The 22,908-nt window shown below is 47.2% G+C and overlaps 1 protein-coding gene across 1 annotated transcript; it reads left to right on the forward strand.

Annotated features, from left to right (window-relative positions):
• Nucleotides 1-13,852: 13,852 nt before the first annotated feature.
• On the forward strand, nucleotides 13,853-22,813 carry PLA2G12A (phospholipase A2 group XIIA). Its single transcript, XM_083178211.1, has 4 exons — nucleotides 13,853-14,384; nucleotides 17,626-17,702; nucleotides 20,975-21,140; nucleotides 22,477-22,813. The coding sequence occupies exons 1-4, from the start codon at nucleotides 14,066-14,068 to the stop codon at nucleotides 22,593-22,595; spliced, it is 681 nt and encodes a 226-aa protein (XP_083034337.1). The 5' UTR covers nucleotides 13,853-14,065; the 3' UTR covers nucleotides 22,596-22,813.
• Nucleotides 22,814-22,908: the final 95 nt, after the last annotated feature.

Consider the following 22,908-nt stretch of genomic DNA (forward strand, 5'->3'; position numbering starts at 1 on the left):
CTAATAGGTGTAAACTAGACTGGACAATACAAAAACTCTATTAGTACAGATACATAGACTAGAGCTACTATGGTAATGGGCAGTGGCAGTTTTTACCTATGGGCTGCATAGCTGCAGCCCCCCCAGGTAAAATCGGCCACTGTCTCTGCCAAGTGAAGCCAGATGCAGTCTGTGAGACTGCACTGGCTTCAATGTGACTGGCAGTGACTTCCTATTGGAAGTCCGACTTGCCAGTCACTGAAGGCAGTCCCATTGGGAGGTGTTACCTCTCTCCGTGATGCCTCTCTGTGCACAAATGCGCTGCAGTCCCCAAAATGGGTTCTGCACATGTGCAGTACTGCGGACCATACTGCCCATGTGTTGGACCCGGGAATCCGATTAAGCCGCCGGGGGCTGCGGCAAAGGCAGCCCATGGAGGCTTGGGCCAGCACATGCGCAGTATGTATGAATTTACTGCACATGCGCTGGCCCTGTGCACTGCAGGGGACCGGGGGCCAAGACTGGTCCTGAATGTGTGGGGAGCGCGGCAGAAGCAGCGACAGCAGAGGGGGGGGGGGGCTCGCATTGCGGCAGCTCCCCTCCTTGAAAAGGGTAAAAGCCGCCACTGGTAATGGGTAATACTAATGGGTAACAGTGACAAAGTGACCCTCACAATATGACATACTAGAGAGGCAGTAGAAAAACCTCACTACAAATAGCAAAATGTAACGAGTGCTGCTAAAAGTATAAGAGTTTGAATATACTAGGAACCTGAAATTAAACAATTGCCATATCAGGCAACCCACAAGGAACCCACAAGGAAACAGATAATGCCCAGCTAAATATACAAAGCAGTACACCATACTTGCCTACCCTTCTGGAATGGCCGGGAGGCTCCCGAAATTCGGATCCCCTCCCGGCTCCCCAGAAGGATGGGCAAACCTCCCACAAGCCCCTGGCCTACCCTGAATCTTCCTACCATACCGATAAAAACCCACGATTCTTGGGTATACACATAACAAGCATACACGCAAAACTAAGACATTCTCTGGCGTGTTCGCTTTGCGTGCTCCCAGTATGGGAAGAGGGTGGGCAGCTGACATCCGGTGATGTCAGCTGCCCGCCCCCGGCAGCTGCATCAGTTTCTAATTTCCAGGGGAATGCTCAGCGTTTTCATGGGAACACCCATGAAACGCTGGGCGCTCCCATGATCGCGTCCCCTTGCCGACGCCCAACACCCGCATTGGTGGGTGCGAAAATTAACGCCAAACTTGTAGTTTGCCATGCCTGTTCACACTCCCGGAGAGGGCAGCCAGAAATTTGGCAACCCTAATATACAATCTATCTACTGACTTCCAGGGTTATCCAAAGCTGAAATGGGCCTGGGTACTGTAGGAAGGTGAGGTGAAATCTAGAGGCATGGCCTCCTCCCATATACAACTTCAGTTCTGAGAGCTAAAAATTGGGTATTTGTCCCCCTCAGTAAAATTGCAAAGGGGGTAACGTCTATGAATATACTATCTCTGCTGCTGACACCCCCCAGCTACTGAGATGTCTGCTGGCCACAGGTATTCACCAGCTGCTAGCAGTTCAACTGTGGCTCTGTGACAACCAGGAGCCAACAAGGTACTTCTTTACTTTCACGGCGCCAGCATGGCGCCGCGCGTCAGTGTCCCATTGCGGGGCTCGCTTCGCTCGCCCACGCTGCGGGCTCGGTGGCTCGCTACGCTCGCCACGCTAATTAAAATCAACTCCATGCCAACATGGATATTGGAGGTATGAACTATCCATGTTGGCATGGCGTTAACTTCGTTTATTTTACTTAGTTTGTGGCGAGCGTAACCCGGAAGTAGCGCGGCGCCATGCTGGCGCCGTGAAAGTAAAGAAGTACCGCCAACAATAGTGAAATGTGCAAGGCCCAGATACTCAAGGCTCCCTGCATCCATGTCCCTACCCTGGGCAGCAGCAATAACTTCAAATGGTGTGTACACACAGTGCGAGTACCTTGTGACAGCATGCATGCGATCTACATACAACTTAGATCTGCACGATGTAGTCAATGCAGTCAGGATTTTCTGCTTGCGATACGTGAACGTGCATCGGGATCGCAAGGGTTAAAAACCCATGCGATCTGCATGCGATACCAATGAGATTTTGACTAAAATATTCAAAATCTCATGCACATTGTACCCGTGTGTACACACCACAAGACTGCTATGCATTCTGCTTCTCAACCTGGGGGTGGAGACATGCAAATTAGGCACATCTGTCTGATCAATCAGTTCACTGTTCAGTCCATGATTCACAAAACAGGCCTGTGTGTGGGCACAGAGTTGTGTCTAGATCCACAAATATTTTGAGGGTAGTTAGATGCCCTCACAGCGTTTTTTTAATTTTATTTTTATTTTACGTAGGTGTAGGTTATTTTATTGTAGCTGGATTCTACCCTCGTGGGCTCAATTCACTCACCACACTTTGGGCACAGTGGCTTGCTTCGCTCGCCACAGATTTATATTCCCCCTCCAGGTATATGTGGACCCAGTGCATGAGGGAAAACCCTCAAAACAGAAGTGGTTCTAGGAACGACCGTGGGGCGCAGTGCAGGGTCAGAATGTTCCATGGATGGGATGAGAAGAGGAAGACCGAGACAGGGTGGCAGTGACCTTGGTCCCTCCAACAATTATGTCCCTTTCACACCAGAAAATGCAGGGACTTACCAGGGAATGAAATGCCTAGACAAAGTCACAGGATTTTTGGCCCGGGACCCATTCACACCAGCACGAGACCTGGGTCAAACCTAGGCTGGTGTGAAAGGGGCCAACCCAGGAATGCCAGAGGATCCAGGACTGAATTCCCTGGTACGTCCCAGCCTTTTTCTGGTGTTAAAGGGATATTACTGGCCCAAGTACCCACTAATCCCCCTCTCATCGGTCCTGCTGACATTTTGTTCTAACCTGTAACAGCAGAATGCTATCTATTATAAGATCTGAAGGAAAAACAAATCATATCTCAAATCTGGCTCTCATAAACACTATTTTTATTGAGTTTAGTCATTCAAACCAAGCTAAGGTAAATATTAACTTGACATATTTCTGAACATAAAGACCTATTAAGTAAACATGCCATGAACAACAAGAGAAACTCCTTTCTGTAAGCTGCTTATGACATGACAAAGAACAGTGTTGTTTCCCATTGTGTAACTCAATCTATAGAGCTGGTGATCATACATTTCTCTGTGGATGATGTGAAAACTATTGTTAGCCTGAAATATATAGTATATATATATATATATATATATATATATATATATATATATATATATATATATATATATATATATATATATATATATATATATATATATATATAGAGAGAGAGAGAGAGAGAGAGAGAGAGAGAGAGAGAGAGAGAGTATATAAAATACTTTTACTTTTGTATTTTTCACAATTATTACTGCTTGATGGAAGAAACAATGGGGCCAATTCAGACCCGTTCGTTTGGGTCTGAACTCTGTTTTCATTGGTGGGGGTCTGCGCATGTGTGAATGTGCGCATCTGCAAACCCGCTTTGTGAACGCTTTCAGCCAGTATCACACTTGCTGAGATGTTCGCTCAGTAAGGAGAGGAAAGGAGGCGGGCAGCAGGGGGCAGCAGGGGAACTCCAAGAGTTTTATGGGTGTCACCATAAAAACACTGGACGTTCCCCTGCTAACACAGGCTGGATAAGGTCATCATCCACCCCAAATTCGGAGTACAATGGCCGTCTGTCCTACCTTTGATAAAGGTACCTGGTGTAGTGAAACGCATCAGAGACTGCTGCACCACCCCCTTGCTCTTGCTCACTATTACCTGGATTGAGTCCAAAACAACCCCTTGGGAGATACCCTGAAATTCTTCTCCATCTGAGGCCATATGGATCTTACTCCTTTATACCGCTCCCCAATCCACCATTTTGCACTTGGATTACAAAGATTAATACAACTACCACTTACCTAATACCTCCAGCTGATTGTGGGTGAATCATACCCATCTTGGGCCAACTGCATGGACCTTTGACCATCCAATGCTCAATTATAGATATTTTATAACCTTTTTAAAAATTAATGTTTAGCGCTGCTTACCAGGGCCGGCACCACCACTAGGCTTTAGGCATTTGCCTAGGGCGCCGTCCACTGGAGGGCGGTAGTGGGCTGCTGGAGGAGCTGCAGCAGGAAAGGTCCCGCCGGCGCCGAGGAGAGCAGGAGGAAGGAATCTGAATGCACCTGCCAACTTTCCAAGTTATTCAGGTGAGTGAACCCCCCAGGCTGGTCTTCGGACTCCCCCACACCCACCTCCACCCCCGGCCAGGGCCGGTGCAAGGCACCGGAGCGCCCCAGGCGAGTCGGGGTGGGGGCGCCCCGGTGCCGGGGGGGGGGTACCTGTCCTGCGGCGCTGTGTATTTAAATCTGGCGGCGGAGGCAGCGGGGGTCCCTGCAGTCCATTAGAAATCACGAGCGCTATCCGCCGGGCTATGCGGAAGCGCTTCTAGTGTGAAAACACTGGCAGCACGCTGATTGGCTGAGATCAGCGTGCGCCGTGCTGCCAGAGTTTTCACACTAGAAGCGCTTCCGCATAGCCCGGCGGATAGCGCTCGTGATTTTTAATGGACTGCAGGGACCCCCGCTGCCTCCGCCGCCAGATTTAAATACACAGCGCCGTAGGACAGGTACCCGGGCGGCACAAAATGCCGCCCTCCAGTGGCCGGCGCCCTAGGCAAATGCCTAGATTTGCCTAGTGGTGGCGCCGGCCCTGCCCCCGGCTGGTCATCGGACTCCCCCCCCCCCGGCTTGTCATCGGACTCACCCCCCTCCACCCCGGCTGGTCATCAGACTCCCCCAACCCCCCCCCACCCCCCGCTGGTCATCGGATTAGTCAGCGCCTGGGCAGCTAGCAGCGGCCACGGCCCCCTCCCGCATCAGCTGCTGCCCCCCCCCCCCCTCCGCGAGTCTGTGGCAATCTTCGGCGGGCAGCCGCAGCACAACCCCCACCCCCCGGCTAGTCAGTGGCAATGTCCCCCCCCACACACACACACACTCTTCTTCTATCTACATGTATACTGTATAGTGTACAGGACTAACTAGCCTGTTTTTCATAGCAGCTGCTGGAGACACTACCCATACCAAGCAGCCCCCGGATCCACACCATTAAATACCTGAGGAAACCATTCATGCCTCCACATCGCAGCTCCAGAAGCAGTAAATGATGTCACCCGGCTCAGCGGGAAGACCAGAAAGGAATCTAGACATGTTCATGCTTTCAGAGCATTGACATGGAGGCATGAACGGATTACCCGGGTATTTAGGTGAGTTTTTTTTGTACACTGCATTTTAAAAACACTAATACAGTTTTGAAATGTTGGAAAATTTTGATTTTCCATTTTCAAATTATGGAAACCACTTTTTGGTTTCTTTATTTCCACGTGCCGTCTTATATACCACTTTATTTCAAGACCAGTCCTGCTGGCTGGATCAGCACTGAAATACAGACTGGAGCGATAGAGGCCAAACTGTGTGGCTAGGCACCCTGTGGTACATGCAGGGATGCCCTGGGTTGGTTGTCCTGGACCAATTTAAATTATTTATGGTGAATGAAGAACAAAAAGCCAGTGCTTGTAGCTTATGTGAACAAACAGAAGCAAGTGCTGTCATTTATCACATAACTGAAACTAAGGTGACATATAAGCACAATGTACTTAATTTAATAATAATTTAGCGTGAAAAAAAATCTGATACTCTAGGGTGCCTGAATTCAAAAAAGTTTGAGATCCACTGGCGTAAAGTGTGCTAGAAGCACCACAGCAGAGAGCGACACCCCAGACAGGAAGTAAGAACTGCCGCCGCTGCACACATACTGTATCTAGTAAATAAAGAGGCACAAACCATCCAGCTCTGTGGGGACCATTTTCCAATGATCGCATTTGCAGTGTTTGCAAATGCGACTTACAGTCACTAGATCAACCCTATAAGGGTCGACATACATTGGGTCGACCACTGAAGGTTGACAGGTCTTAGGTCGACACCTGAAATAGGTAGACATTGCTAAGGTCGACACAAGCATTAGGTTGACGATGGGAAGGTCGACAGTCAAAAGTTTGACATGAGTTTTTCACAGCTTTTTTTATAGCCGACTTGTGCCGACAGGCGGTATGCCATACGCTACCATACAGCCTGGTGGGAGAATAAAATAGTGCCGAGCACAGCTAGGAGACGCAGTACACTGATACGGTGTCCATGCTGACTATGTCGACATTCAGGAAAAAAAACTCAAACTTCCCATTGTCGACGTAATGCTTGTATCAACCTCCCGAACCTGTTGACCTTAGCCATGTTGACCTATTTCAAGTGTTGTGCTAAGCCCTGTCGACCTTCAGTGGTCGACCTTCACTGTGTCGACCCTATGACCCATACCCACAATATTAGCGCTAAAGGTTGCATTGCAGAATGCATTGAAAAATGCTCAATCCCGAAGTTCCCAGAATTGAGTCCCTATAGATACCTACTATGGGAGATGCGTTTGCAGGTGGGAATGGAGAGATTGCACCATGTATTGGAAATGTCTGCCTCCTTCATGCATTAAGGGGATAATTAATATTTGCGGCTAATCTCCAAAAATTAGTTTTGGGGCAGAAAGCTGCAAATATTGTTTGATTAATAGGCACCAGGGTTTAGACACTGCAGCATCTGCTTAACCCGCACATTAGAGGCAATCTCTTATATATTTAGCCAGATCTGTCACTCAACCCCTGTGGAGAACGTTCCTGTGTAGAACAGTTTCACTTTCATGTGTATGACGTTCCACCCCCTTGACATCACCTCTCCCCGCCCAGCCAGGGCTACAGTACACGCCCACCATCCACCATTACTCCACAGCCACCATCCACCATTACTCCTGCACATCCCTACCCTCTGCCAGGACCCCCGCGACCCCCCTCCCGCGATTCGCGGGACCCCCCGCGACCCCTCCCGCGATTCGCGGGACCCCCGCGCCCCCCCCTCCCGCGAATCGCGGGACCCCCGCGACCCCCCTCCCGCGATTCGCGGGACCCCCGCAACCCCCCCTCCCGCGATTCGCGGGACCCCCGCGACCCCCCCTCCCGCGATTTGCGGGACCCCCGTGACCCCCCCTCCCGCCATTCGCGGGACCCCGCACCCCCCCTCCCGCCATTCGCGGGACCCCCGCTTTCCACCCTCCCGCGAGTCGCGGGACCCCCGCGACCCCCCCTCCCGTGATTCGCGGGACCCCCGCGAACCCCCCCTCCCGTGATTCGCGGGACCCCCGCGAACCCCCCCTCCCGCGATTCGCGGGACCCCCGCGACCCCCCTCCCGCGATTCGCGGGACCCCCGCGACCCCCCTCCCGCGATTCGCGGGACCCCCGCGACCACCCCGGTATCCGGACTATTGTTAGACAGCACTTACATCGACACCATTAGTTCGACAGCTCAACAGGTCGACATGGTTTTAGGTCGACATACCATTAGGTCGACATGTCATTAGGTCGACAGCTCATTAGGTCGACATGTTTTTAGGTCGACACTGCCATTAGGTCGACAGTGTCTATGTCGACAGTCAAAAGGTCGACATGGGTTTTTTCACTGTTTATTGAGCCGACATGTGCCGACAGGCGGTATTTCATGCCCTACTATCCACTAGGGCGTGGTGGGAGAATAAAATAGTGTGCCGAGCGCAGCGAGGCACCGTGCCCGAAGCATAGCGAGCGGCTGCTGGGATACACTTCAAACTGTGTCCATGTCGACTGTGTCGACATTTCGGCCCAAAAAACAGTGAAAAAACCCATGTCGACCTTTTGACTGTCGACATAGACTCTGTCGACCTAATGGCAGTGTCGACCTAAAAACATGTCGACCTAATGAGCTGTCGACCTAATGAGCTGTCGACCTAATGGCATGTCGACCTAAAACCATGTCGACCTATTGAGCTGTCGAACTAATGGTGTCGATGTAATGGCTGTCGATGTAAGTGTTGTCTAATATCTGTCCCAGACCCGACCACCCCCTCCCGCGATTCGCTGGACCTCCGCGACCACCCCCTCCCGCAAATCGCGGGACCCCAGCGACCCCTCCCTCCCGCGAGCCCCCTCCCGCGATTCGCAGGACCCCTGCATCCTCCCCTCCCGCGATTCGCCGGACCCCTGCGACCCACCCTCCCGGCATTAAAAGGGCCCCCCGCGACCCCCCCTCCCGCGATTCACGGCACCCCCCCCCTACTGTGATTTGCGACGCCCCCTCCCGCGATTCACGGAACCCCCCGTAGCGCCCCCCTCCCGCGATTTGCGGGCCCCCTCGGCACTTCTCGCGATTTGCGACCGCCCCCTAATTCACACATTCGGGGACCCCACCTCCCGCGATTCATGCCCCCCTCACGCAATTCACGGCACCCCCCACACCCCCCTTCCTGCGATTCGCAACCCCCCACGACCCCCCCTCCCGCGATTCACGAAACCCCCCGTAGCGCCCCCCTCCCGCGATTTGCGGGCCCCCTCGGCACCTCTCGCGATTTGCAACCGCCCCGTAAATCACACATTCGGGGACCCCCCCTCCCGCGATTCATGCCCCCCTCACGCAATTCACGGCACACCCCATACCCCCCTTCCTGCGATTCGGAACCCCCCACGACCCCCCCTCCCGCGATTCATGCCCCCTCCCGCGATTCACGGACCCCCGCACCACCCCCCTGCGCCCACCCTCCCTTGATTCACGCCCCCCTCATGCAATTCACGGCAACCCCCCACACCCCCCCTCCTGCGATTCGCAGCCCCCCCACGACCCCCCCCCTCCTGCGATTCATGACCCCTCCCGTGATTCACGGACCCCCGCACCACCCCCCCTTGACTCACGGCACCCCACGCGCCCCTCCCGCAATTCACGGACCTCCGCAACCCCCCCTCCCGCAATTCACTAACCCCGACAACCCCCCTCCCGCAATTTGCGGACCCCCCTTCCCACGATTCAAGCCCCCCCGCGCCCCTGCCCACGATTTGCGGACCCCCGCCCCCTCCCGCTAACCGCGGATCCCCACACACCACCCCCCCTCCCGCAATTTGCAGACCCCCCAGACCCCCTTCCGGCAATTCCACCCCCCAGCGGACCACCGCGGCCCCCGCTCCCGCATTTCACGTACCCACGTGACAATGGGGGATCCTGTACCACCACAAGCAGGTACCGCCCCTAGGTGGGAAATCCGGCCCTGGCTGCCGCACTGCAGGTTTCCCCACTGCCCTCTGCACCAGCGCCACAACTTTTATCAATGTCTTGCCCACATACCACTATTATACAGCCTCCTGCTCTCATGCACGCTCACTCCCTCCCAGTGGGAGGAGACGCTCACCCACTGCCGGGAGCTGCATACTGTCCCCCACCCTCCTCCAGTTCTAGGGATGCCCATCGACCATCAATGATTTTCAAATAATCGATGGTTTATGGCCGATGTTGAATACTTTTGCCATCAATGTGGGAGAATACTGCCCTGCCTCCTGTTCTCCTGCCCCGTAACTTCCGCCAGTGGAGACCCGCTCACCCTGTGTTGCCCACATTCCCCTATCATGCTTTACCGCCCAGCCTCCTGCTCTCATGCACCCTAACTCCCACCCAGTCGGAGGAGACACTGACTCCTGTATTTCTGTGCTGCCACGCTGGACCCTCACCCACTGGCAGAAGCTGCACAGTGTCCACCACCCTCTTTAGTCCCCCGTATGCCCACACACCCCTATCACTACCCAGCTTCCTGCTCTCCTGAACCGTAACTTCCACCACTGGGTAATCGCTGACGCTGTGTTGCCCACATACCCCTATCATGCCTCATATCCCAGCCTCCTGCTCTCATGCACCCTAACTCCCACTCAGTAGGAGGAGACACTGACTCAGGGCCACCGTCCGGTACTCCTGTGCTGCCACGCTGGACCCTCACCCACTGCCAGAAGCTGCAATACAGGGCATCTTTCATACAATTCTAACCATATTTCTCACAATACAAATGTTCACAAATTAAGGGGCGTAGCCCCTTACGCCGGTGTGAAGAGCGCCCGTAGGGCGCGATGAATCACCTAGTTCTCAATAACTTGTATGAGTACAGCCATAGCCAAAAGTTTTGAGAATTACACAAATATCCATTGTCACAAAGTCTGCTGCCTCAGTATTTATGATGGCAATTTGAATATACTACAAAATGTCACGAAGAGTGATCAGATGAATTGCAGTCCCTGTTTGTCATGTCAATGAACTCAATCCCCAAAACAACATTTCCAGTCCATTTTTATCCTTGCCACAAAAGGACCAGTTGATATCATGTCAGTGAGTCTCTCATTAGCACAGGGGAGAGTGTAGAAAAGGATAAAGGGCCCTACACACAGAGCGATATTTAGCCACTTTCTGAGCGATTTTACATAATCGCTCGGAATGCGGCTTACCATCGCTGTGTATGTAGCCAACACAGCAACCCGGATGCGCGGTCCCGCGCGACCGCGATACAGAACAGCCCTGATTGTTATTATCGCTCAGAAGGCCCACACATTTCTGCTTGTTTGGTGGCCTCTGAGCGACCAGCCACCCCGACCTCCCGTGACGCCGCCTCTGAAGCCCGCCCCTGGAGACGCCGGAGCGCATGGACTAGAAGCAGCTTGGAGACTAGAGCACCCAAGTCCCTCCCAGCACTGGGTGCAAGGTCCTGGTCAGCTCGCAGCGCAGGTGATCAGCTGGGAATGCAGTGCTGCGATTTGCCTAGCTCTCGAGTGAGCAGTGAATGCGCTGATGTTGAGAGGTGACAATAGTTTGTTACGTTCTGCTGGTGGGGGTGCTTTTCCGGACTCTGTGACATGGTGTAATGAGTGGGTATTTTCCTCCAGTTGTGGTGTTCACTTACATATATGCCTGTGTGGCAGGGACTCCTGCAGTCACGCGCCGGCTTCTTTCAGGAGATGCTTTGCTTTGGTTTCAGAGAAGGTAATGTGAAGTTTGCATTTGCTCCTAGTGCAGTATTTTTCACCATAAATTAAATCACTAGTGGAAATATGTACAATTAGCGCCTTATTTGGGGGGGGATGGGCACTATTGCACCAATGTTTACATGTCATACTGTGACATATGTCATATGACACTCCCCCAGGCTTTATTACAACCCATTATTTAAATTGAGAGATTTGAAATCTCTCATGCTGAATCTCCCATTATGAATCTCTGGCACAAATCTCTGTGTGTGGGCCCATTATCTGAAAAATTCAGTTTAAGGGAAATCTCTAATGCTGAATCTCCCATTATGAATCTCTGGCACAAATCTGTCCGTGTGTAGGGCCCTTACGGCTGGAGACCACTCTGTAATGGTAATTGACTTAGAATAATTGACTAAAACCATGGTTACCTGCAAGGAAACGTGCAGTCACCATTGCTTTGCACAAAAAGGGATTCACAAGCAAGGCTATTTCTGCTAGTAAGATTGCACCTCAACCATTTATTGGATCATCAAGAACTTCAAGGAGAGAGGTTCAATAGTTGTAAAGGCTTCTAAAGTTAGAAGAGTTGCTCAGAATGGAAGCATTTAGGGATGAGTGCATCTGCATGCAGAGTGAGGTGAAGACTTTTGGAGGATGGCCTGCTGTGAAGAAGGGCAGTAAAGAAGCCAATTTCCCATAGGAAAAATATCAGAGACAGATTAAGGGGGTTATTCTGATTGATCCTCAAGGCTGCAAATTTGCCACCAAACCCCGCCCGGCGTAGGCCAGGACGCCACCCCCCCTCGTAGCCTGTGTTCGCACACAGGGCCTGTGAATGGATGTATAACATAAACATCCATTTGCAGCCTGTGGGTGAACACCCACATCATTCGATGGACGCCGACCATCGAATGATGTGGACTCTCAGGTCATTTAGATTTGCGTGCACCCTCGGGAGGAAGTGGGTGGGCAGCTGACATCCAGTGATGTCACCGGCCCACCCCCGGCACCGACATCACACCCCGATTACATGGGAAAGCCCATCAAACTTTGGGCATTCCCATGAGTGCGACTATCTGCCGCTGCCGCCGCTGGCCATAGCCTTGTGTGCATGCACCTGGCAGTCTGTTCGCCATGGCCGCATGCACCCGGCGTATGCACGTGCGCAGAAATTACCCTGCGCATGCGCATATGCCCACCAACAGTCCCCATGCGAATATTCTGGTCCATGTGAACAGACCAGAATAATCCCCTAACATTCTGAAAAAGGCACAGGGAATGGATTGCTGAGGGCTGGCTTAGTCACTTTCCCTGATATATCTATTTTCAGTTTATTTGTTGCATCTGGAAAAATTCTAGGTTGGAGAAAGAATGGTGAGTGCTACCATCAATCCTGTGTCATGCCAACACTGAGATCATTCATGTGTGGGGTTGCTTCTCAGCTAAGGGAGTGGGCTCACTCACAATGTTGCTAAGAACACAGCCAAAACATCCTCCAATAGCAACTTCTCCAAACCATCCAAGAACAGTTTGGTGATTAAAAATGCATTTCCAGCATTATGGAGCACCTTGCCATAAAGCAAAAGTTTTTAAAATGTTGGGTCCATGGCCAGGAAACTCCCCAGACCTTAATCCCATTGAGAATTTATGGTCAATGCTCAATAGGCGGGTGGACAAACGAAAACCCACAAATTCTGACAAACTGTAAGCATTGATTAAGCAAGAATGGGGGGCCATCAGTCTGCATGTGGCCCACAGGTTGATTGACGGCATGCCAGGGCCAATTGCAGAGGTCTTGAAAAAGAAGGGTCAACACAGCAAACATTGGGGGAGATTCTCTAAGAATCTCCGCCCCCTCGCAATTATAATTATCGCATATGGTCTAACATATGCGATTATTATCGCAAAGGACAGCTCTTGCGTTAAGAGCTGTCCTTTGCGGTGAGAGTCGACGGGTCCCAGCGGCTCCCCCCTCCCTCCCACACCCGGCGCTGCTGCGCCGGGCTCTCCTCCTCCCTGCACCCGGAAGAGGATCAGTGCAGGGAGGAGGTCACAGGTCCGGGCAGCACAGCTCTGTGCTGCCTGGACACAGGTGAGGGGGGAGGGGGCGATGCGGGGCGGCGGGGGTCCGTGCGGGGTGGAGGGGGGTTGTTGCGGGGCGGCGGTGGGATGCGATAGAAGCCCATAGGCTTCTATGGGGCATCGCCAGATTTTTCTGGCGATGCCCCCCGCCACAGTAACCCGACGGGAGATGCTTACAGCATCCCAAAATGCTGTAAAAACCCCGATAACGGGGATTTTACCGCATTTCTAGCTTAGAGAATCTCCCCCATTGACTATTACCAATAAATTGAATGCAATTGTCAAGCCTTTGGCACTTACAAAAAGGTTGCAAGTTTGCTTCAGTAGTAACATCTGTCAAAACGGTCTAAAAACACTGAAGCAGCAAAATGTGTGAAAACCACATGCCCAAAACGTGTGGCCATTGCGTGTATTATCTTATCTTTGTGTGTGTGTACCTATACCTCCCATGGGCACAGATTATAGAGGGTGGACTCTCAACTGCCCCACCACCGCAGGACAGTCAAAAAATTGGGACTGTCCAGCAAAAATCGTGACAGTTGGCAGGTGTGTGTGTATGTACATTTTCACAGATAACATTTCTTGGGAAACATTTTGAATATCTGTGGAAATTATAAGCAGCTACAGTTATGCCTGTAGTTCCCTAACTGAATATTTTGCACCACTTCCTAATACAGTAGGGAGATAAATAATGATTTATGTCTTAGACATGCACTTTCTCTCAGAGTCCAACTCAGCCCATCCCAGTGCTCGCCATGAAACTTAAAGGCCCCCGCCCATATAGTCCATCTCCTGCCTGCTTCATGTGCGTACAGGGTAACAGCTGGCAGGCGCAGCACGCACAGTGTAGTTGCCGGACACGTCCCGCAGTGATGATGTCAGCTCACACACAGCAAACAGTTACCCAGAAGAGGATATTGGGACACCAGCCAGCAGCAGAGAGCGGCCAGTCACCGGTATCTATTCAGGCGCCGCCAGCTGTGAGCATGGGCCCGCGACTACAGTGTGAGCAGCAGACTGAGGATGGGCTCAGACAGTAGCAGCGGTCCCAGGGCCGGCTCTAGCAGCGCACTGACCTCTGCTTTCCTATCTGACTATACTATAGCGCTGCCCCTGTCCATGGGCTCCTGGCTGCCGCTCCTCCTCGCCGCCTTATTGTGCTGCTTGCCAGTGGCTACTGGGCACCAGGGACACCAGTCCTACCAGCAGCCCGAAACCCCGGACTGGAGGATGACACTAAAGTCCATCAGGAATGGGGTACATAAGATTGACATGTACCTAAATGCTGCCCTGGACCTGCTAGGAGGGGAAGATGGGCTCTGCCAGTATAAATGCAGAGATGGTAATAACCTGGTCATTTCTTCTTGCATTGTATATAACCGTTTTATTGTTATTTTCATTTTGAAAGATATTTATCTATCCATATATCTATAGACGGAGGAACTGTTTTGACTACTGTGTTGATTGATTCCATTAGTACTGGAGTGCCATCCCTGTTGATTATAGGACATAGGTAGATAGATAAAATGATGGTGTGTGTGTATAATTTGCAGCAGATTGCTCATAACTATTTACAGGTTGGTTGCTAGAGGTTTCTCACTCATTGCTGTAGTGTGATCACTAGATTACGTGGCACTGTTCCATATGTTGCATTGTATGTTATTACAGCGCTGCAGAATATCAGTTGGTGTCTTACAAGGTTTACCACATAATAACAATAACATCACATTTATTTTCTGTGAAAATGGACTAGATGCAAAATTGTGTGTGGTTTATTTTCAAAACATAGTCGTCTATGCAATTTTGTCCACTGTATATAGCAGGATACTCAAAGTATGTATGTATATAGAATATATAATTGTTTTATGTGGGCAATAAATAAATGTATTGAGACATTTTTTTATCTCTCTGCATCAGCTCAGCCCAGGATTGTGTAATCTTTCTCAAGAAGTGATAAGTTTGGTATTGTAATGTTGAACAAAGATTTGCACTATTTTAAGTTTTATATTACAGGATGAGAAATACAATCTCACTGATTTTTAACGGTGAACTAAAAAGCCATGGTAAATGCTGATCGAAATGTCAGTATATAATCTAAAATATTATGGAATACAGTTAATTGTCAATTAATATGATGTTGTTCAGATGGTGGTCTTCGTTTTGTAATCGATTTTTGAAGTTTCACATGACTTGGAAAGTCATTTCAGGCATACTGTAGTTACTTGCCAAAAACAGCCCATATCCACTTCATGAACGGCTTCTACAAAGCCAGCAAACTTTTCTGAAAGCTGAGGTCTACAAACCTCTACCAAGAATCATGAATGAACTGAAGTTTGCTATACAACAAATTACACTCTCATATTAAAACTCAACTGAAAATAAAATGTGTACTTTTAGATTATGTACTACAATTTTGAATAGCAATTACAATATTGTTTTTGTTACAGAACAAGACAAAATTATAGAACCAGTCCCAAGGCACAAACTTGCTTTTGCAGCCCCACCAATGGATGAGGACCACCAAGAAATCCTCTAAATAATTACTTAAAATACGCTATCAATGGATTGCACAATAAACTCAATGTTCTTCCCTCCCTCTGGAAGTAGTCTCATTCGGGATCCAATGTAGTGGTTACCATATGGAAAAACAAATACTACACCAATGTCTAGTACAGTGGTTCTCAAACTGTGGGTCCTGACTCCAAAGTAGGTCCCAACCTTCTCAGCATGGGGTCGCGACTCCATGTTGCTGACCATTAGGCTGATGAATTTTCTAATCTCCATCTTTGATTCATGGAGTCTGAAAAATCTGTTGAATTGTCTGTTATTTTAGACTTGTTTAGACTCCTCCCATCATTTTGTGCCTCCACAGTGCTGCCGTGTGTATGTATATGTGTGTGTGTGTATATGTATGTGTGTGTGTGTGTGTGTGTGTGTGTATATATATATATATATATATATATATATATATATATATATATATATATATATATATATATATATATATATATATATATATATATATAATCATTTTCTTTAGCCAGTATACAAACAGCGGCACTCTTCTGGATTTTAAAAAAGTGCTTTAATGGTGCTCCAACGTTTTGGGGTTCAAGCCCCTGTTTTCAAGGAGAAAAAAACAACAGTTTTTTTTTTTTCTCCTTGAGAACAGGAGCTTGAACCCCGAAACGTTGGAGCACCATTAAAGCATTTTTTTTTTTAAATCCAGAAGAGTGCCGCTGTTTGTATACTGGCTAAAGAACTACACAATCCTTTCCGGAGGGCACCCTGGACGTTGCACTATTAAAAGGAGTGCCGGGCTGAACAAAGCGTGTGTGTGTGTGTGTGTGTGTGTGTGTTTTTCTTTCAACAAATCGAATGTCTACTAGTAATCTAGCAAGAAGTAGGGGCCTGAAGTCTCCGTACTTTTTAGTTGACATTAAAGTCTGGGAGTTATTTTGTGCCTCACCATGTAAGACCAAATATTCACTATTAAAGGGTTTGAATTTGTGTGATCGCAGTGTTTTATGGTACAACTGATAAATTGTTTTAATTTTGGAAGTGTCTTACTTTGATAGCTTGTTAAGCAAACCATGTTTTAAAATGGTATTTAAATGCTATAATGGTTATTGCCACTTTCCTCCCTTATCTTCTCAGCGGAATAAAACAATGTACTTATATGATCTGTCTTTCAATGCAATTTAAATATAGATCTTGTGTAGATAATGAGTCCTACACCTGTGTGATACCAGTATATTCAGAAGGAATATTATCGGGTCACTGACCTGTTTAGGCGTGTAGGGATCATATTGTTGATAGCCAATAGGTTTACCCTATATGATCGCCATGCAGTATGTCGACAGGGTCAACATGTAAAAGATACACACCTGAAAAGGTCAACTTGGAAATGGTCGGCACAATATTTTTTTTCTGGATGTTATTTACTATTTTAAACTACATGTGACCCCAATTCGTTTCGTGCACAGGTTCTCAAAGTCGGTCCTCAGGACCCCACACAGAATCAAATTAAATAATTAGCTCCACCTGTGGATCCTTTAAAATGTGTCATTCAGTAATTAAGGCACCTGTAGGCTGACCTGGAAAACGTGAACTGTGTGGGGCCCTGAGGACCGAGTTTGAGAACCACTGGTTTAGTGTATGCCATGCTTCAGGCAATCGTAGTCAACAGGGATGGTAAATGATAAAAACTTGTGTTGACTGTTTGAACCTGTCAACCTCAAGCACTGTCGTCCTTTTTACATGTTAAAACTTTTGACCATATGGGGTCGTCCTGCTAACTGTCCCATCATCTAGATTCCCTATCGGGTAACTTTTTTAAAATATGGATTTAGAATTTGTCTGGGGTAGCCATGCTGTTTATGGGTGTATAGACCTCACCAAGCACAGGGGACCCCAATCTGTAGCATGAGTAGTAGGCCAGTTTCTATTAATGAAACAATGCACCCCTCCTTATGTTAAGGGGGGAATATATTCAAAGTGTTTTTCCAGTCTGATAGGAGAAGGCTTTTGGTGTGTGTGATTATCTCTCAGACTTTTTCTTTTTTTTTTTTTTTCATCCACAGGTTCAAAGCCAGTTCCTCGCTATGGCTACAAACCTGCACCTCCTAATGGATGTGGTTCTCCTGTATTTGGTTTTCATGTAAGTAATCCCTTTTTGTTAATGGTAAGGTGTTGTATTGATGGGAACTTGCATATTTGTTTTACAGGGATATATACACTACCGTTCAAAAGTTTGGGTTCACTTAGAAATGTCCTTTATACTGTATCTCACAGGTCTTCAACCTGTGGCCCTCCAGATGTCTCACAGGTCTTCAACCTGTGGCCCTCCAGATGTTGTGGAACTACATTTCCCAGCATGCCCTGACAGTTTTGGCATGCTCTTATAGGAAAAAATGTGGCAATGCATGCTGGGATATGTAGTTTCACAACATCTGGAGGGCCATAGGTTGAAGACCCATGCTGAGTGTATCTGAAAGAAAAGCGCCTTTTTTTTTTCCCCAATGGAAATAACATTAAATTAATCAGAAATACACTCCATACATTGTTAATGGAGTAAATGACTATACTACAGATGGAACCGCTTTCATTAGTGTGGCTCCTGGGTTGCCATGCGCCGTCCCCGCCACCTATCAGAATGGGGCGCGCGAGTGTGTGAGACGTACGCGCGTCCCTGTTTATTCCCCAGCGCTGGCCAGCTCTATAGATATGGCATGCTGGCGGACTGACAGAGCGGTTCCATCTGTAGCTGCAAACATCTGTTTTTTAAAAAATATCTACATAGATGTATAGAGGCCCATTTACAGCAACCATCACTCCTGTGCTCAAATGGTACATTGTGTTTGCTAATCACATTAAAAGACTAATGGATGATTAGAAAGCACAGCTGAAAACGGGTTTTGCTCATTAGAGAAGCTAAAAAACTGGCTTGATTGGAGCCAACAGGAAAATGACCCAAAGCACACCTCTAAATTATGCAAGAACTATTTAGGGAAGAAGCAGGCAGCTGGTATCGATATGTTCTATTCATTTTTGCAACTGATTTGATAATTCCTTGTGAAACAGGAAATTTGTCTGGGTGCCCCCAAACTTTTGAGCAGTGTTTTTGTGTGTGTGTGTGTGTGTGTGTGTGTGTGTGTGTGTGTGTGTGTGTGTGTGTGTGTATGTAATAAAATCTATATATATTACTTCTGCGTAAGAAAATCGCATATTATTGTATGGACATGCAATGCGATTTTCCTATGTAATTTATTCACTGCTCTCTGTCAGTGAATACATGACAAAAATCGTGTCCGATATCTGATCCCATTTTACATGGTTTTATGGCATTTAATGTACTGTACAATGAGATGACATACAATGTCATTTATTAATGTGATTTACGCATCCCCCCCACTATCCACACCACCCCAAAGCATGGCAAGCCCCGTGAGGTGCGGCGGTACGCATCCTCCGACCTTTTCCTACCCCCACTATCCAAGTCGGCGTGGCGAGCCGACGCGGATTACCTTAAGGTGCCCACAGACGCATCAATTATCGAATGCGTTTTGTACTTTTTAAGTACAAAACGCATCTTATGTACAATTATCGGGTGGTGTTTATGGGCTTGTGCGACGCGATACGCGTTCCCGGGAGCCCGATATTGTATGTCCAAAAAAGTACGTGCTGTACATACTTTTTAGACTACATCTGAAAATTAACATTACAAACATGGGTTCATTGCATCACATCGCATGCATCCAAGTGCACATCGCATCGCAAGCTGGAAGAAAAATTGTATAGAACCATCGTACAGTCAAAAACGCATAGCACAGTAAAATTGATGCGTCTGTGGGCACCTTTACATGTATTACGCGTCTCTTCGCGGGGCTCGCCATGCTTTGGGCTTGGTGGCTCGCTGCGCTCGCCACACTATATAAAATCTGCTCCATGCCGACCTGGATAGTGAGGGTATGAAAAGGTCGGGAGGACGCGTTCCGCTGCGCTCGCCACGATTCGGGGTGGGGGGGGTGCGTAAATCACATTAATAAATTACATTGTATGTCATCTCATTGTACAGTACATTAAATGACATAAAACCATGTAAAATCGGATCCGATATCGGACCCGATTTTATATCTGATACGATTTTTGTTATGTATTCACTGACAGAGCAGTGAATAAATTACATAGGAAAATCGCATCTCATCGCATGCCATACAATAATCGGATGCGATTTCACTACGTTAGCGTACGTAGCAAGTGTGCTTTACTGTCACCATTAGGGTCAGTTATGTGGTGGGGACATAGTGGTTTTAATTGTCCACATGTTTTATGATTGGCAGCCACCAGCACCACTTTTGCCTGTCACTTAGCTGAGCTTAAGTAATTACTTTTGGTCCTGGAAGGCCAACCGGAGGCTCCTGCAAATGTCCCGATGCATCCCAGGATGCCGCAGTTTGGGCACCACTGCAATAATTGCTGATTACAATACTTTACTTATAGCCATTAAGTGCCTTCTACATGTCCTTTTATTATTGCTACCTTTTTTGGAGGTTCAGGATTTCCCCACTCTTATTCCTTTTCCATAGGTTGCATGCTGTAGAGTTAACATATGACATACTATACATAACTTGCCATTTCACATTTTAAGGCACTGAATAAAATTTTTCCTTTACATAGCTAGACATAACTAGTCTGGTCACTCCGGTCCGATATTTTTGAAAGTGTCATATCAGCTGCATCGCTAAATGTCTGCTGTGCCATGGCTGAATGACAGTCATTTCCCCTGTTCCTTCACATGGGAAATGGGGAAATCCCTGGGGGCGGAGTGCCGATATCTGGTGACTACATTGTGAGAGAGCTCAGAGTGTGTCCCAGATATCTGCAGTGTCAGATAAAATGTATATCAGTATGACAGGCATTTTGGGCCAGATGCACTACACGTCAAAAGTGATAAAATGGAGATAAACAACCAGCCAATCAGCTCCTGCATGTCATTTTTCAAACAGAGTCTGTGACACGGCAGGTAGGATCTGATTGGCTGGCTGTTTATCACTCTCCATTTTATCACTTTTGAAGCTTAGTGCATCTGGCTCCCAATCTGACCGTGAATACCCGGCATAAGTAGTAAATTCATAAATGCTGTTGGAAGTTAAGCAGCTTGATGCATTCATCTTATATGGCTTGAGACAGACTTGGACATATCTAGTGCTCATTCTAGCACCCTGCATCTTTTAAAACCTGTGCAGTTCCTCTTCCCTGCCTTGTATTATGCTGCATTTTGTCCATACCTTCATATGCACCTCAGTAATTCATGGTATTCTGTCTGTTCATTTCTTTCACATATAACTGTATTATTAGGATGATTAATATAGATTGTGTTTATTGTAGTTGATTCATATAGTTCTTAGATAACATTTTGTATTTCTCCAGTTTGATGTTGGCATTCCCTCCATGACAAAGTGTTGCAATCAACATGACCGCTGCTATGACACATGTGGTAATCTGAAGAATGATTGTGATGAGCAGTTTCAAAGCTGCCTCTCCAAAATGTGCATGGGTGTACAGAAAACACTGGGCATTTCAGAGAGTGTGAAAGGTAAGAGTAATTGTAGCTAATAACATAGATTTTAAAACATGTACAAAATAATCTATTGGTATAAGTCAATGGGTAACTTAACTTTCATCTTCATCCTATATGGCAGGCATTCGCAACCACGGTCCTCAAGGCACACCAACAGTGCAGGTTTTGTAGATATCCAGGCTTGACCACAGGTGACTTAATTAGTATCTGAGGGATTCTGATTAAGCCATCTGTGCTGAAGCCTGGATATCACTAAAACCTGCACTGTTTGTGTGCCTTGAGGACCGTGGTTGGGAATGCCTGCTATATGGGAACACTGTGCAATATGCAGGAGCCCAGCAAATAAAGGTTAACGTCTTTTAGTATTAAACTCCACCCATCTTACTCCTCACTGATCTTAGTTAAAGGCCCAAAGGATTTGTCTATGCAGCTCAAATCTTTTATTGTATTAATTACTTAAAAAATGTACTTATCCAGCTACCATCTACATAGTGTTGTGAGAGTTTGTAAGTGGAAGGCATGGCTGACAAAAAGAGGAGCAACTCGCACTTCCCTGAATTAGGCGTTGGTAAAGAGTTAGCTTGCTCATGTAGTTGGTGATATTTAGATATTTTCTCAGCGGCATCCCACTTGAAAGCCGCTGGCCACTTAGCTTGAGGAATCCTCAACATTATGGGTGAAATTTAATAGGATGAGAGAATCAGAAAGTGAGAGATTTGGTAAGAAATCTCCAGTTTTTTAAAGCGGCAATCATTTAGACTGCAAAATCAAAATAGTTTTGCAGGGTATATGATTGCCTCATCTCTGATCCTCTCTTCCTATTAAATTTCCCCCAAAATCTCCCCTGGGATCAATGGGCTGGGTAACCTTCCCACTACATGGATCAGTCGGTTAAGGGCTCAGGAAAAATAAAACCCAAAAGAGACTGCACTATGAGATTATAGGTGAAATTCAATTGTGAGAGAAGTGGGTGAATTGCTGTTGCCACAACGTTTAGGGGAAATTGGTATTACAATGTAAAGGCTTTATTAGTAGGTATAGATAAGGAAAAGGTTGAGTAGGTCTCAAGGAATCCTATATAGAACCCCTTCTGCTCCATGGGATCTTTCTGTCCTCCCATATGATAGAATATGACGGCTTTTAAATTGTACAGTAGAATAGCAATAATAAAAAATGGCAATTTTTTAAACATGATTTATGAGAACCAAAAGTAAAATCTGATGTCAAATTAGCCCTAGAAATGATGATATTTTGGAGGGAAAAAATACATACATAGATATATAGTTTTAATACTTTTTTTATTATTATTTTTTTGTTTTGTTTACTACTTCCTTTTATTTCCATCTCTTAGCTTGTGAATCAACAGTGGCACTTCTGTTTGATGCAGTCATACATTTGGGATGCAAACCCTACATGGAAAGTCAAAGAGCTGCTTGCGTCTGTATGTATGAAGAGAAAATAGACTTGTGACATAGCACTACCTGGAAATTAGTTGCAGTAATCAGAAATAAAAGTGCACATTTGCTTAATATATTTGAATTGATTTATATTTTATGAAATTCTTAATGAAGGAAATGTTTGTTTGTTCCATATTTTGTGGCTAATTTAGTACAAGATAAATAGAAATGTTTTGTATATTTTTGTATGTATAATGTAATACTGTTTGTAATAAATTCTTAATTGTTGAATATTGGTTACTAATTATGTTTTGCTAAAAAAATATATATATTTTTTTTATAAACTGCACAAATATAAATTTTTGCAATTTTGTTGTGCTTACATC

This window comes from Crinia signifera, chromosome 1, assembly GCF_055691185.1.
Source record: "Crinia signifera chromosome 1, ASM5569118v1, whole genome shotgun sequence".
Lineage (NCBI taxonomy): Eukaryota > Metazoa > Chordata > Amphibia > Anura > Myobatrachidae > Crinia > Crinia signifera.